A 13,252-nucleotide genomic window follows, 5' to 3' on the forward strand; every position below is an offset into this window, starting at 1 on the left:
TCGAGGGCACTGGGTCCACGGTGCACTGGACCTCATGCACCACTTAGTACAAAACATCTGGCATGGTTTCCTGGTACTGTATTTATATATATGCTTTTCTGAAGAAACTAAATACAGTGTATGCGTGGGTAAGCGCACAAAGGGCAGAATTTGACCCGCGGTCACCCAGTTTAACCTTCAGGGCGGAGGTGAGTTTCTAGGGAACCTAGTTCCTCACTTTAATTTGGTCCTTCCGGTCCCTGATAAAGGATGGGAGCATAGGACTCGGTGGCCCCGAGATCAGAGAACTCCCGGTCTAACTCCATGAACCATAACACGGCGTCCCGGCTCCTGCTGTCACCACCAGGCCGGTGGCGGTGGTGGCGGGCACGCAACCAAGTCTCCATGACACACCCATGTATCTACATTCACGTCAACAAAGCAATCGTGGCATGATGCCCAGATGGAATTAACTAGGTAACTTGCCCTCCTATCGCACTCAGCCTTTGGTCCTACCTTGCCTGCCGACAATGGGGGGGAACAGAGCAGGTGGCTGGATGGGGACAGAGAGAGGACACCCAAGCCTCCTGGACTCGAGGGAAAGCCCCTGACTATGTCGTGGCTGTGAGCGTGGCCGCGGAGGGGGCTGTGTGCGACCCCATCCGTGGCACCTGCTGCTTCTTTCCTAGTGTGCTCTTCTGGGGTGCAGTGTCTGGTTCCCTGTTTTCAGAAGCAGAGGATTCAGATGATTCGGGGGCCCTGCAGACTCAAGAGTAAAATACCGGGGCGGGGGGCGTGATGATTGAGGATGGCTGGAACGTCCACTTCTTTGCCAGCCCTCCTGCCCGGCCACGGCCTGCCTGCTGGCTTGCTGCTTCATGCTCGGATGGTGAGCCACGGGGTTTGTGCCTGATCTTCTGAGATGAGCCCAGCCCCCACTCTGCCCTTCCCCTATGGATGGACACAGAGCCAAGAGATGGAGGGGAGGCCAGATGGACGGAGCAGGGCATTAGAATGCAGATTGGGGACTGGGACCGAGAGCCTGTGGATGCAGATAAAGAAAAGGACCCTAATAACATGAATGTTAATGAGATGGTGTTAGTAAAGCTACATTCCTCTGAAGAAAGGTGTTGCATTTATAATCACTTTTGCAAAGCAGTTCCTCTTACAGGAGTGACTGCCTTTGATGGGTAGCTCCCTCTTTGAGAGCCTGGTGTGAGGAACCTCAGATCCAAGTCACAGCAAATGGCTCTCGCCGCACCCACCCATGAGGCCGGTGGTGTCAGCCTGGCCAAGAGAGCTTGGCTTCGCATCTCTGGCAAAGCGGTGGCATCAGGTGGCATCAGGACCGGCTTCTGGGGGAGGGCACCAGCTGCCTTCCGGGGAGGCCTGCTTATTAGCGAAGCACCAGGACCCAGATGCTCTGCCCCTCGGGTGAGCTCACCGTGTGACACGGCCAGCTCTAGCGGTCAAAGAGCTGAGGATACAGATCTATTTCAGGACAGCTCCCAAGGGAGCAGACGCGGGCGTTCCGAGGGGATCGATGGAGCGATGGCAGTACTAAGGGGGCACACTAGCCGCTGGTCTCCTGAAACGACGGGACCCAGCCGGGCCCAGGACCTGCAAGCCTCCGCGCCACCAACAGTGGCCTCCAGGGTCAGGGACTCACGGTCACCAGCTGTCTAACCCTGGACAAGTCACTCCTGAGTTTCCGTTCCTCACCAGCCAGCGGGGCCATTGGCTACATGCCTTGTGGAGATGCTGTGACAATTCCAAGTAACAGAGTCACAGAGCCTCCCCATGGTGCCTGATTCCGTGGACAACCAGCACACGGCGACTTCTGCAGTGGTTTTGTTGCTGTGCTGTGCCGGCCTCCCGAGTCATGCTCCCTACCCCTAGGATGTGGTGAACATCGTGCCGAACCCACTCTCAGGAGACCACGCTCCTGGGGAGTTTTAGCAACTGTGGCTCTAATTCTAGTGCTGTCACTGCTTGGCTAGGGGAGGTCAGAGAAGTTAATCTAATCTCCCAGTGCCTCAGTGTCCTCAGTATAACAAGGTGAACGCTATCAATACATCACCTGAAATATTTTTAGAAGGGATAACCAACAACACTGTAAAGCCATCTACAAACACAGGTGACTCACTCACCCCTGTTAACTGGGGACAGGAATCAAACAGGTGACAGATATCCACCAATAATCCTGAAGCCTCGTGCCCTTACTTGTCAAACCAAGGCCGTAAGCAAGGAATTAGACTGGCTTGTTAGCCCTCATCACCTCCCCCTCCTTCCCGATGGTGGGAAAGTTATGAGTGGTAGACTCTCTGTTGGTTCAAAACCAGAGGGGCATGAGAAGTAGATGTCCAGAGAATCTGAATGGTCCAGATTCTTCTGTATAAGGTACAGTTGGCCCTTGAACAATGGGAGGGCTAGGGGCACCATCCTCCGGTGTGGTCAAAAATCTGTGTATAACTTTTGACTCTCCAAAAACTTAACTCCAAAAGCCTAACTACTACCAATCACATAAACGGCCCATTAACATGTATTTTGAATGTTATATGTATTATATGTTGTACTCTTACAGTCAAGTAAGCTGGCAAGAAAAAAAGTGCCATTGAGAAAATCCTAAGAGAAAATACATTTTACAGTACTGTATTTATATATAAAAATCCACCTGTAAGTGGACCCACGCATTCAAACCAGCATGGTTCAAGGTTCAACTGTCTTCTGAAGTTACTAACACACAGCTGAAGCAAGTCATGTCCATCTGCCTGCCTCCCTTAGATGAACAGGCAGGCAGACAGACAGATGTACACACAGATATTCTTCCTTAAGTAGGACATCACTGTAGAGAAAGCACAGGAGAACAGTCCTGCAAGACTAGAAAGGACTCTAAGAACCACTGAGTGCAACCACCTCGTTTTGCAGAGGAAGAAAGGAAGCACTTTCCAGAGCGCCTCGGAGCTGGTGGGCGAGGGGACGGCAGTACACGTGTGTGTTCTGAGTACTGGTGGGAAGTAATGACAGTCAGGGACGATACACAGTGTCAAAGAGAACATTTGTCACCGTGTCCCTTCTCTGCAATCTCCTGCAGGCAACTGTTTATTGTTTATGCTTTCATCTTGGTGACTTGTGGGTAGGGAGAGCAGTAATGATGCAGTCCTGAGATACTGCTTTATTATCAAAACAACTTTTTTTTTTTTTTTAAAGATTTTTATTTATTTTTTGACAGAGAGAGAGACAGCGAGAGAGGGAACACAAGCAGGGGGAGCTGGAGAAGGAGAAGCAGGCTTCCCGCCGAGCAGGGAGCCCGATGCGGGGCTCGATCCCAGGACCCTGGGATCATGACCTGAGCCGAAGGCAGACGCTTAACGACTGAGCCACCCAGGCGCCCCTATCAAAACAACTTTAATAGCTTATGTCATAAAATACTAATGAGACCCCCTGAGCACCTGTGCACAGTGACAGTCTGCGGCTCAAATGAGCAAAGGGTACACGAAGCTTCTTTCCCTGCCCGCCTCCCAGGGGCTGGCCTGCTTGCCTTGCACTCACCGCACTGGATCTGGCCCGCTGGGGGTTCTAAGGCTCCCTTTGATCCTGGCCTCTCTTCCCTCAGCTCGGCCATTCTCCGTATTGTGGTTGGTGGGGAAGAACCCTGGGGAGAACTCTCTCCACACCCACCCAGGTCACATACTTTTTCATGGCCTGGAGCTTGAGGCTGAGAACTGGCCAGCCCACTTGCACTGGACACAGTCTCCTGAGCTGTGCCCACCCCACCCCGTGACAGATTCCCATGGTCTGTCTGGCACGACAGTAATGTTTTCAGGGGACGAGTTCTCATGGGGACTACATAATACTCTGAAGGCATAATTTGAACTATTTTCCAACTTTATTTTTTTTTTAAATTTCCCCTGGGGTTGTAAGTTCAAGCCCCACATTGGGCGTAGAGAGAACTTAAAATTAAAATCTTTAAAAAAAAAAAATTAGAAAAAAACCTTTCCCCTTTCATTTGATTGTCATAACTCCTTCCTCTGCAATTCCATCCAGAACTTTAATCAAATTCATGGATTCTCCCCACAATCTTCTTCTGAAATCTTATCAACCTCTAATGGAACTGGGATCTAATGAGTGAACCTAATATTCCTGAGGTAGTCTCGGGATATCAAAGGGAAATAAGTACCTCTGAAATCTAACTATTCTTTTTTTTTTTTTGCCACTGTGCCACCCTATTGTGTCCTCACATGTTACCAATGGGATCGCAGTCCTGCTTCATCACATGGGGCAATTCTGCACCCCCGGCCGGGCCCCTGAGCTCAGGCATTTGCACAGATGCTCTCCGAAGCCCTCACAACAATCTGGGTAACTAGGTATGTAGTTGAGACTATGTTGTTTGCAAAACCAGGGAAGCAAGACCTTCCACCCAAGTTCCATTTTACTTGAGAGAGAGAATGAGAGAGAGAGAGCATGAGCGGGGGGAGGGTCAGAGGGAGAAGCAGAGTCCCTGTCGAGCAGGGAGCCCGATGTGGGACTCGATCCTGGGACTCCAGAATCATGACCTGAGCCGAAGGCAGTTGCTTAACCAACTGAGCCACCCAGGCACCCCGCTGCTCCCCGTTTTAACCCTGGGCTGGCTGGGCTGCTTCGCTTGGTCATTTCCAACTTTTCACCACCAACGACCCCTCATTTTCTCCCACAGACTTCCTTGTATTGAGTGGGTCCTATTTTAAAAGTAACCAGGTTTTCATTTTAGTTAATCAAAGCCATACATCACTACGTGCCGATCAAAGCTACTAAACTGAATGCCTGCCAGCCTAAAGCAGAAGAACCCTCTGCTCAGTCAGGTGGCAGGTAAAAATTTTATGGTGTGTGAACTAGATGAGTTCCAAGGGCTTTTTGTGAAGTATTAAAAGGTGCTTTCCCAGACCCCTTGCAATTGGCCTGCAGACTGGGAACCAACTGGGCCCCGAGATTCTTTCAGCACCCCTGCCATGCCTGCCCGATCTCACTTGGGGCTGCTTCATTCTGCAGCTTGAGCCCTTCTCCACGCTGGCCTGGCTCCAGGCGGGCAGGTGCACCCCCAAGGAGCTGCTCCCTACCCACGCCATGACACTCACTCTCCATCACAGTCACTCACAAGGTCATCTTAAAAAAAAAAAAAAAAAGGTCCTTACTTTTCGTTTAGCTTTCATTTCTGCAGAACTTAGGGTTATACTAAAAACAATGCAGGCAGCAGGGGAATAGCTGCTTTGGGCAGGTCCTACAAGGCCAACAATTTCGGCCCAGGCCCCATCCAGCAAATGCAAATCTCAAGAACGTAAACCAAATCGATGTTCCCAGTTTACACACTACACAGCACACACTTTTGGTATGTTGGGTTGCTACCCGAGAGGAGTTCACACCTATACAACCTGTCAAGTAGAAACAATGTCTTCGAAGCACATTTCTTCAGGGGCTCAGAAAGCATTACATACATTATCTCATTCAGCGCCTCCTCTTCTGTTAAGAAGGTGGAAGGCAGGGATTAACACCATTAAATGGCAGTTTTCAAGAACCCTCGCACATGCACTGAGCACTCGCCATGATCCTGACTCGAAGCAGAGACCAGCCAACAGACAAACCAACGTAAGAAGGATAGAGTTCACGAAGCCTAATGCAAGAAAGGGGACTACAAAGTAATGAAGGCTATGTTGGCAGGCCAAACAGAAAATGGAATTTTAAGCTCTATCTTCCTGGTTTTATTTATTTGGCTGAATTAATACCGGCATGTGGATGTGTGTGAATATATATCCATCTTAAGTATATAGAGACGTACGTAGAGCTCTGGGTATAGGATATAAATTACATCTCTCTCACACATGTAACAGCAAATCTATATTCATCTTGGATTTTGGAGCACTTGGAACACTTGTGGGCAAAACCGCCATTTTTCGGGAACAAAACTTGACTCCTCTGGAAATATTTTGTGAAACTAACTCATTTGGGCACTAAATATCCAAGAGCTATTTATTAAGCATTAAGCATGTACAGGCATGGTGGGCTTGCTTTGTTTTGGGGTGATTCAGTTATAAATAGCGTGGCTGCTACTGTATTCTCTAGTTACCGGAGCAGTTCTGGGCAAACAATAAAAATTCGATGAAGACTTGTCGAATGAGTGCATGAATGTTCTGTGTGTTCTACATGATACACGATTTTGAGGACTGAATCCTGCTCGTGCAGATGTTTTGGTCGTTTCTTCCTGTTTTAAGTAAATGGCATCAGAGAAGAAACTTTATCTAGCCCGGTCTACTTAGGCTTAGATTTAAGTGAGATGGTTTCAGGGCGGGGGGCGGGGAATATCCATGATATGATGAGATGGGGTTTGAGGGATTTTATGACAGAAATAATAATGATTCATGATAAAAATAATCATCAAGGCTCTGAGAACAAAGGCATTAAATACTTATTAATAATTAGAAGAGGTGGTTCAAAGAAAATGAGCACCTCAAAATGCATTCAATGGGCAAATTGAATTTGGTCCCAGTGAGAGCCTAGCTGTTCTATTGAGAGAATATTAAACCCCCAGCATTCCACTCTTAAAGGACACAGGGGTACAATTCTATGGAGAGTTGCATGGAAAGCCACCTGGGAGGAAAGAGAGTGCCTACCCACGTCGGTAAATGATCTCTTCAAGGGCAAGCCAAGAGGGGCTCATTCACTTCATGTGGGTGAACACACTTGTCCCAGGAGGCAGTTTTATTTACAGCTTCTTCCTACTGGATGAGGCTCATTTGTTTTTATATCTCCAATCTACGTGCAGTCCTTGCTCACATTGCATGTGTTATTATAAAACACCTTTCAGTAAGCCACCACTAAAATGGAGTGCTCTAAACAAATGTTCTCTCAGGGCAGTAACTCCTTAATATAAACTGCATTTAATAAAACTGGTCGTGATTCTAGAAAGAAAGGAAGAAGTAAGGCATAGGCCGAGAAAATGTCTGGAAGAAATTTGCAATTAATATTTTACAAGACATTTAGATTCTGATTCCTCCTTGCTGTTAAAATTTAAGAGCTTTTTCAAAACTGTATTCCTCTCTGTTATTACCTCCTTAATTAAATTAATTTATACAGTGAATGCTCTAATGATACTGCTGTAGATTTTCAATCAGAAAGCCTTATTGCTAGAGACAGTATGTGTGAAGACCTTGAAAGAAGAATGACATAAGGCACAGTGCAGGCATGGGCACAGGGCTCTGGGGCCCTGGACGTCTGACTATTGAAAAGATCGTGGGGGCTTTCCTGCGCCTCAATTAAGGTCTTTATTTTATTTTTTAATTAAGCTAAATCAAGTCGGTGAGAACAAAATGAATCTCGCAGGTCGCCTTCACAAAGATTTCTCTCTGGGAGATACAACGGTGGACGATGACATTTCTACTGACTTCTTCTACCAGGTAGGCTGTGCCTTCCTGAACAAAAGAAGCCACCTCTGAGCCCGACTTGCTATCCTGTCAACAGGCGGAGGCAACCAAAATCTGTCCAGGAACACGAGTGACTCGGCTTCGGCAAAGGTCAGGTTTGCAGCCAGCCCAAGGGCTCGTCACGTGGTCCTGCCTGACATACCAGAGGTCTTCTCTTCCGGGTGACGGGAGTCTCACTCACTACGCAGCTGAAGGGCAGGCATGCGCACGCACGAACTGCTCTAGCTTAGTGCCTGGCACACAGTAGGCACTCAAGACTCCTTAGTGTTTTGTTAACCTAACGGGATGTCAGGAGTAAGTGAGGCATTGTGCCTGAGATGTGATCTGCTGCTCAAGTGTCAGGCCTCCCTTTCCAGAGGACAGCGGGGTCAACCCAGGGAAAGGACCCCCAGATGCTCATTCTTTGCTCCTCCCTGTGCTGAGCTGTTGAATTGGTGCCCTTTGTTTCCAATAGTGTATTTCTAGGATTTCTGGGGAGCATTTCAGAGGATGAAAGACCCAGTGTCTTCCTCAGTCACATGGCGTGAAAAATGTGCCCTTTGACTCTGCACTGATCCTTCGCCCTATCCCCCCGTCCACTATGGAAAGGGTCTCTACGACCCACACATGGCATGAAGGAAGGGTGCCTGAATAAGATATCCCATCAGCACTTTTTTCCTCTGCCATACTGAGTTCTTTGTTTCTCTCAAGACCGAAAGATGGGTCCCTAAACATCAATCAAGTTTGGAAGCACGATAAAAGTTCTCTATGATACAAAACATCAGCTGCAAAAGAAAATTAAACGGGGGGGGGGGGGGGGACAACCCAGCGCTATTTGATCTTGTTTTAAATGGAAAGTTTTGGACACTTTAGGGGAAAAAAAAAAAAGCAGCAAGTGCCTTTTTAATGGATTTTATCCGCAGGAAAAATAATAAACAGAAAAGCTTTAAAGTGTCAGCTGCTGATGTGTTTTTCTTTATCCCTTTTATTTTTATTCAGAAAGAAATTGAAGGCATATGGCAAAGTGCATCATTAATTTCTTATTAATTTCATAATATGAAGGCAACCAGTTAAAATAGTAGTGCTACAACTTTAAATTACCGAACTCACTTGGTAGTTAATGAGAGATTTAGCACAGCAGGGGTTCTGTTAAATTAAGTTGTGCCTTCACATCACAGTGAGAAAACAGGTGTATATTGGTTTAGAATTATGGAAATGTTGACTAATTCCAAGGCTTGTAATCAAACAGCAAGGCACCCTACAATATTTTTTCCCCCCAAATATGCATTAATCTTTTATGTCTGGTCCCATTTCTTTCTGTCCACCGAAAGCTCACAGCTGAAAGGAAACCAACTTTCATGTTTTCCCGATAGCTGTTCAGGGTGATGTTCATCAGACAGAACTATCCGTAAATGCAATATATGGAACCCTGTTCCCACTTACCTAACTTGAAGTGGCAAATGTACCAGCACTGTGTGCACTGTGAAGGCTGGGAGCCTACAAATCAGACCTGGCTTCTCACGATTTCCCTTTAACCCGCCACAGGTAATGGGGCAGATGAAGTTGAACCGGAGAAAAAGAAAACCAAGAAACAATCCCCAAGCCATCTTTTTCAACTCCAGAATCCTTGCACTTAACGGGTCTCCAAAATCACCATTCCTGACTTCCACATGCAGAATTTTTAAGAAGAGAAAAACAGAATATATGCAACATTTTTTTTTTTTTAAATACTGAAGATGCTACTTGTTTGCTAGGAAAGGGTCAGAGTAAGATGTCCCAAACAGAAGCAGACTTGCCAGCCCCTTGTATGTTTTTCAACATGGCCCACTCATCATATTAACTCTGGGCTTCTTGAGAGTGTCTTCACCACTAAGGATGGCATACTGGGGAGTTGTGCAAATTTTAGTGGAGTGGATGAATTCAAATTACCCAAGCTTTGCATTAATTTAAAATAGAATGTGATTCGGCATTAATATACCCTAAATGCTAAATAAATTCGTCATCTCAGGAGTTTTTAAAAATACACCAGAAGGGATTTTGTGTGCTGATTATTATAAAGTATTTCTTTTTAAAAGAAGGACTACAAAGTGGTGTTTGGGTTTGATTAGGAGACTGAGAAATTAAAAAAAAAAAATTTTTTTTTCCTATTGTCGGCTGAGCCAGTAAATATTTGTCTCGGTTGCTTCATTTGATAATGTGATCTAACACTGCAGGCTTCTAGAATTTATATTGAAAAAAAAATTCCATTTATAAGGAAAACAAAGCTGAAATAATATTAAAAAAAAAAAGTCACTGAGCAAAAGCACTTAGATGTACTAAAACCTGCCTTACTAAAACCACCTTAAAAGTTTCAGGGAGAAGTAGCAAAATGGGGAGGGAGGATTCTGCTACCACATGCTTGCTTTTCTGAATCCTCTGCTCTTTGATTTGCTTTAAGGAAAAGGGAGGAGCCACAGAGGTGGGACTGAAGACCATGGTTCATAATTTATTACTTTTGGGTGGCTAAGAAGCTAATGGTTTGAAAACTTTTTCTTGAGTGTCTTGCCACTATAAAATACTATGAAATTTTCAATGGACCTAAGGTGATTTAAACAAATGCTCTCCTTTCTGGGGGTGATGGGGTATAAAATGCCTATGTGTGCATATGTTAGCATGTGAATACACAGGTGTCCATGTATGTCCACAGAGACAGCAAAATGGCAGCTGAAAACATTAGGGACACTGTATTATCTTTCTTATACTCTGATCAAACCAGGTTTCAATGAAATTATTATTGCACCGCTTACCACAAGTTCTTCATTAGAACCAACGCACATCAGTAGGATATTAAATGAACTCATCACTGATATTTGGGTCAATGGGGAAAATACGCAAACAGCACAGGACACTTTACACCAGCATGCAATATATAAAATTGCCACAAAACCCCAGAAATAACGTGTTCTGATGCAGGAGCTACATACAACATCAGTTCACTTCTAGTGAATTGTACTAACCATCAAATATTACCAGGAATGAAATGGAAAAAAATTGTAAGCTTTGTATTTTCTGTTCACTATCAACAAGAAGCCACAAATTAGGCATTAAAACATTGACTTTGTTAACCATCGTTGACTGTTGAGAAACCATTAGGAGATTTAATATTATGGCTGTACAGGGTACATTTTGTCCTTTCAAAAGAAAATCTAAGACTAAATTTCAAAAGGGGCTCCTGGTGAGTAAAAGCTTTTCCTTTTCCATCTGCTTTTCTCGTGTGTGTTGGATTTTTTTCCCCCCTTTTAAAATCTTAGCCCACCCAATACTCTTTGGCAGCCGCTGCTACCCAGTGGGGTCACTCTGATTTTCTAACGAGGGGACATACTATTTGAGAGCTCTTTCCATCAGCATTAATGTCAGTCCTTCTTTATGGGCTGGCCAGCTGGTTTGGCTGCTGAGGGGAACAGAGGGGTCAGCACACACTCCTCAAAAGACCAAAGTCATTTCTGCCACTAAGAGCCCATAACTAGAACCTTCAGTTGAAAGGACCATTTTCAAGCAATAAAGTGATTTTGGTACAAAAGTAAACCGACTCACCCCAGGTAAAGTTTTAATATTGTGCAGTGCATTCTGGGCCTCAAGTGCAGCTTTTCTTGTATAAAATGTTACGAAACAACAACCTACAGAGAGAAATGAAAAGGTTTTAGAAATTTCTGTGAATGCTTTGCTTAGATATAATGGAGACTATGGCGAACAAATAATCTACTTAAAAGGATGCACAATGTAAAAATAATAAAGGGCATGAGAACAGTAATAACATCTCAAGCTTTTACCAGTGCCTCTCACCCAAACCATATTTATTAGCTTTACCCACGTTGGAGATCAATTCATAACTCTGTGCACCAACTACCTGGAACACAGCTCTTCAGGAATGAGGGGGGAAGTGGTGGGTGACATGTTAACGGGGCTTGTGTAGCTACATACAGAGAAGTGTTTAATCACAGTGACAATGGCAGGAACTTACAGTAATTACAATTTCCTTAAAGGATATTCTAGAACGTCACATTTTTAAAACACTCTCTAAACTCAATGGTTTAGACCACTGGATTATAAGGTTCTGAAAATCTGGGATACTGCTTTCTTCTTTTTTATCTCCACCATTGTGTATATCACAAAGTTCCACATATGAGATACTCAGTATTTGTTGGCCAACATGCAGGGCTATTTTAACCAGTTTGGAAATTCAGTTACGGTATGGGTGGGCACACGCCCATACCCATGTTTGCACACACTGTCCCACGTCTTATTAGATATGGCTACGGCACATCAACCAGCAACTTTTGGATTCCTTATTTCCAAGAGCTGATGGGAGTCTGGGAGTCCGGGCTGAATACCCCCCAGGAGAGGCCACCCAAGCCCCTCTTCCCAACCAACCTCCTCCACCAAAGAAAATGGTGCTGAAGCCTTGTACCATTACTTCTGCATTCTGAAGGATGTTTGACCCCTTCTTCAGTTTGTAGCCAAAGATACTCGTTAACACAGCTATTTAAATTAGATAGTGATACCAGTTAATGATCTGTTCATCAGCATATAGGTTCTTAGCACAGCCAGGCTTGGGAAAAGGGGGTGGGAAAAATGTTTAAAATTTTAAAGAAAGAAGATGATGCCTCTGAGCTGTCTTTGTAAGTTGTGCTGAGGCAGAAAAGGGGGGGATGCACTCATGAAGACTGTAAATATTTGACCCTGAGTGTACTAGAGAGTCCTAAAGCATGGAGCCAGAGAGTTGGGGAGGGCTTTGAGAGGTACTCACACCAAACAGAGTATATATACCAAGTACCATGACAGAAATGCACAGAACTCTGGCATCAACCTTAGTTCTATTTAGGGGAATAAAGTAAATAAGACCAAGGACAGTAAAAAAAAAAAAAAAATGGCAGAGTTGACAACAGGGAGTTGGCATTGCAAGCCATCAAAGGTTGGCTCAGGCATTCCGGTTTTTCAAAACAAAAACTCATTCAAAAGAGTAGAGAGGGGCGCCTGGGTGGCTCAGTCAGTTGAACATCTGACTCTTGATTTTGACTCAGGTCATGATCTCGGGGTCATGGTATTGAGCCCTGTGTCGGGCTCTGCACTCAGCTCGGAGTCTGCTGGAGATTCTCCCCCTCCCCCTTTGCCCCTCTCCCATTCATGCACGTGCACTCACTCATTCTCTTTCTAAACAAATAAATAAAATCTTTAAAGAGTGGGGGAAAATAAAGTTCAATTCCATTCATTCAGCATTTCTAAATACATCTACAGTGCTTCCTCCTCATTTAGATAAGAAATTTGGAAACTTGTCATATATTCGATTTTGTTTTAGTCTACCAAGATTAAATATACAAAATACACAAAACCTTCACCTTCTGGACAAAGCACAATACAATCTTTGCTTCTTGGCACTCAAACTACAGTCATCCAAGGATTAGAAACCTCTAAAATGTAGGAGTTCAATTACATGATGGAAGAAATTGAAAATCATTAAGTTTCTTGAAAGAATCATAGATAGTGGAGTGACCATTTTTATTATTATTTATTTATTTTTGAGAGAGAGAGACTGAGTTGGGGGGGGCAGATGGAGAGGGGGAGAGAGAGAATCTTAGGCAGGGCCCAAGCTCAGTGTGGAGCCTGACATGGGGCTCAATCTCAGGACCCTGGGATCATGACCTGAGCTGAAATCAGGAGTCAGACACTTAACCGACTGAGCCACCCAGGTGCCAGACTGACCATTTTTTTAGATGAGTTTTTCACTTTAGCTATTTTGACTCCTGTGACCAGAGTTCATTTGGCCTGATGGTAGTTTTTTTTTTTTTTTTTTTTTTTTTTTT

At 44.9% G+C, this 13,252-nt stretch overlaps 1 protein-coding gene across 2 annotated transcripts in view; it reads right to left on the minus strand.

The window, feature by feature from the left end:
• Positions 1–13,252, minus strand: part of CELF2 (CUGBP Elav-like family member 2) — a 295,483-nt gene that overhangs the window by 95,707 nt on the left and 186,524 nt on the right. For both annotated transcript variants that reach the window (XM_044915547.1, XM_044915546.1), the window contains one exon: positions 10,986–11,068. In XM_044915547.1, coding sequence (XP_044771482.1) covers positions 10,986–11,068 — 83 coding nt within the window. The remainder of the gene's footprint in view (positions 1–10,985; positions 11,069–13,252) is intronic.

The sequence above is a fragment of the Neomonachus schauinslandi genome, chromosome 5 (genome assembly GCF_002201575.2).
Source record: "Neomonachus schauinslandi chromosome 5, ASM220157v2, whole genome shotgun sequence".
NCBI lineage: Eukaryota > Metazoa > Chordata > Mammalia > Carnivora > Phocidae > Neomonachus > Neomonachus schauinslandi.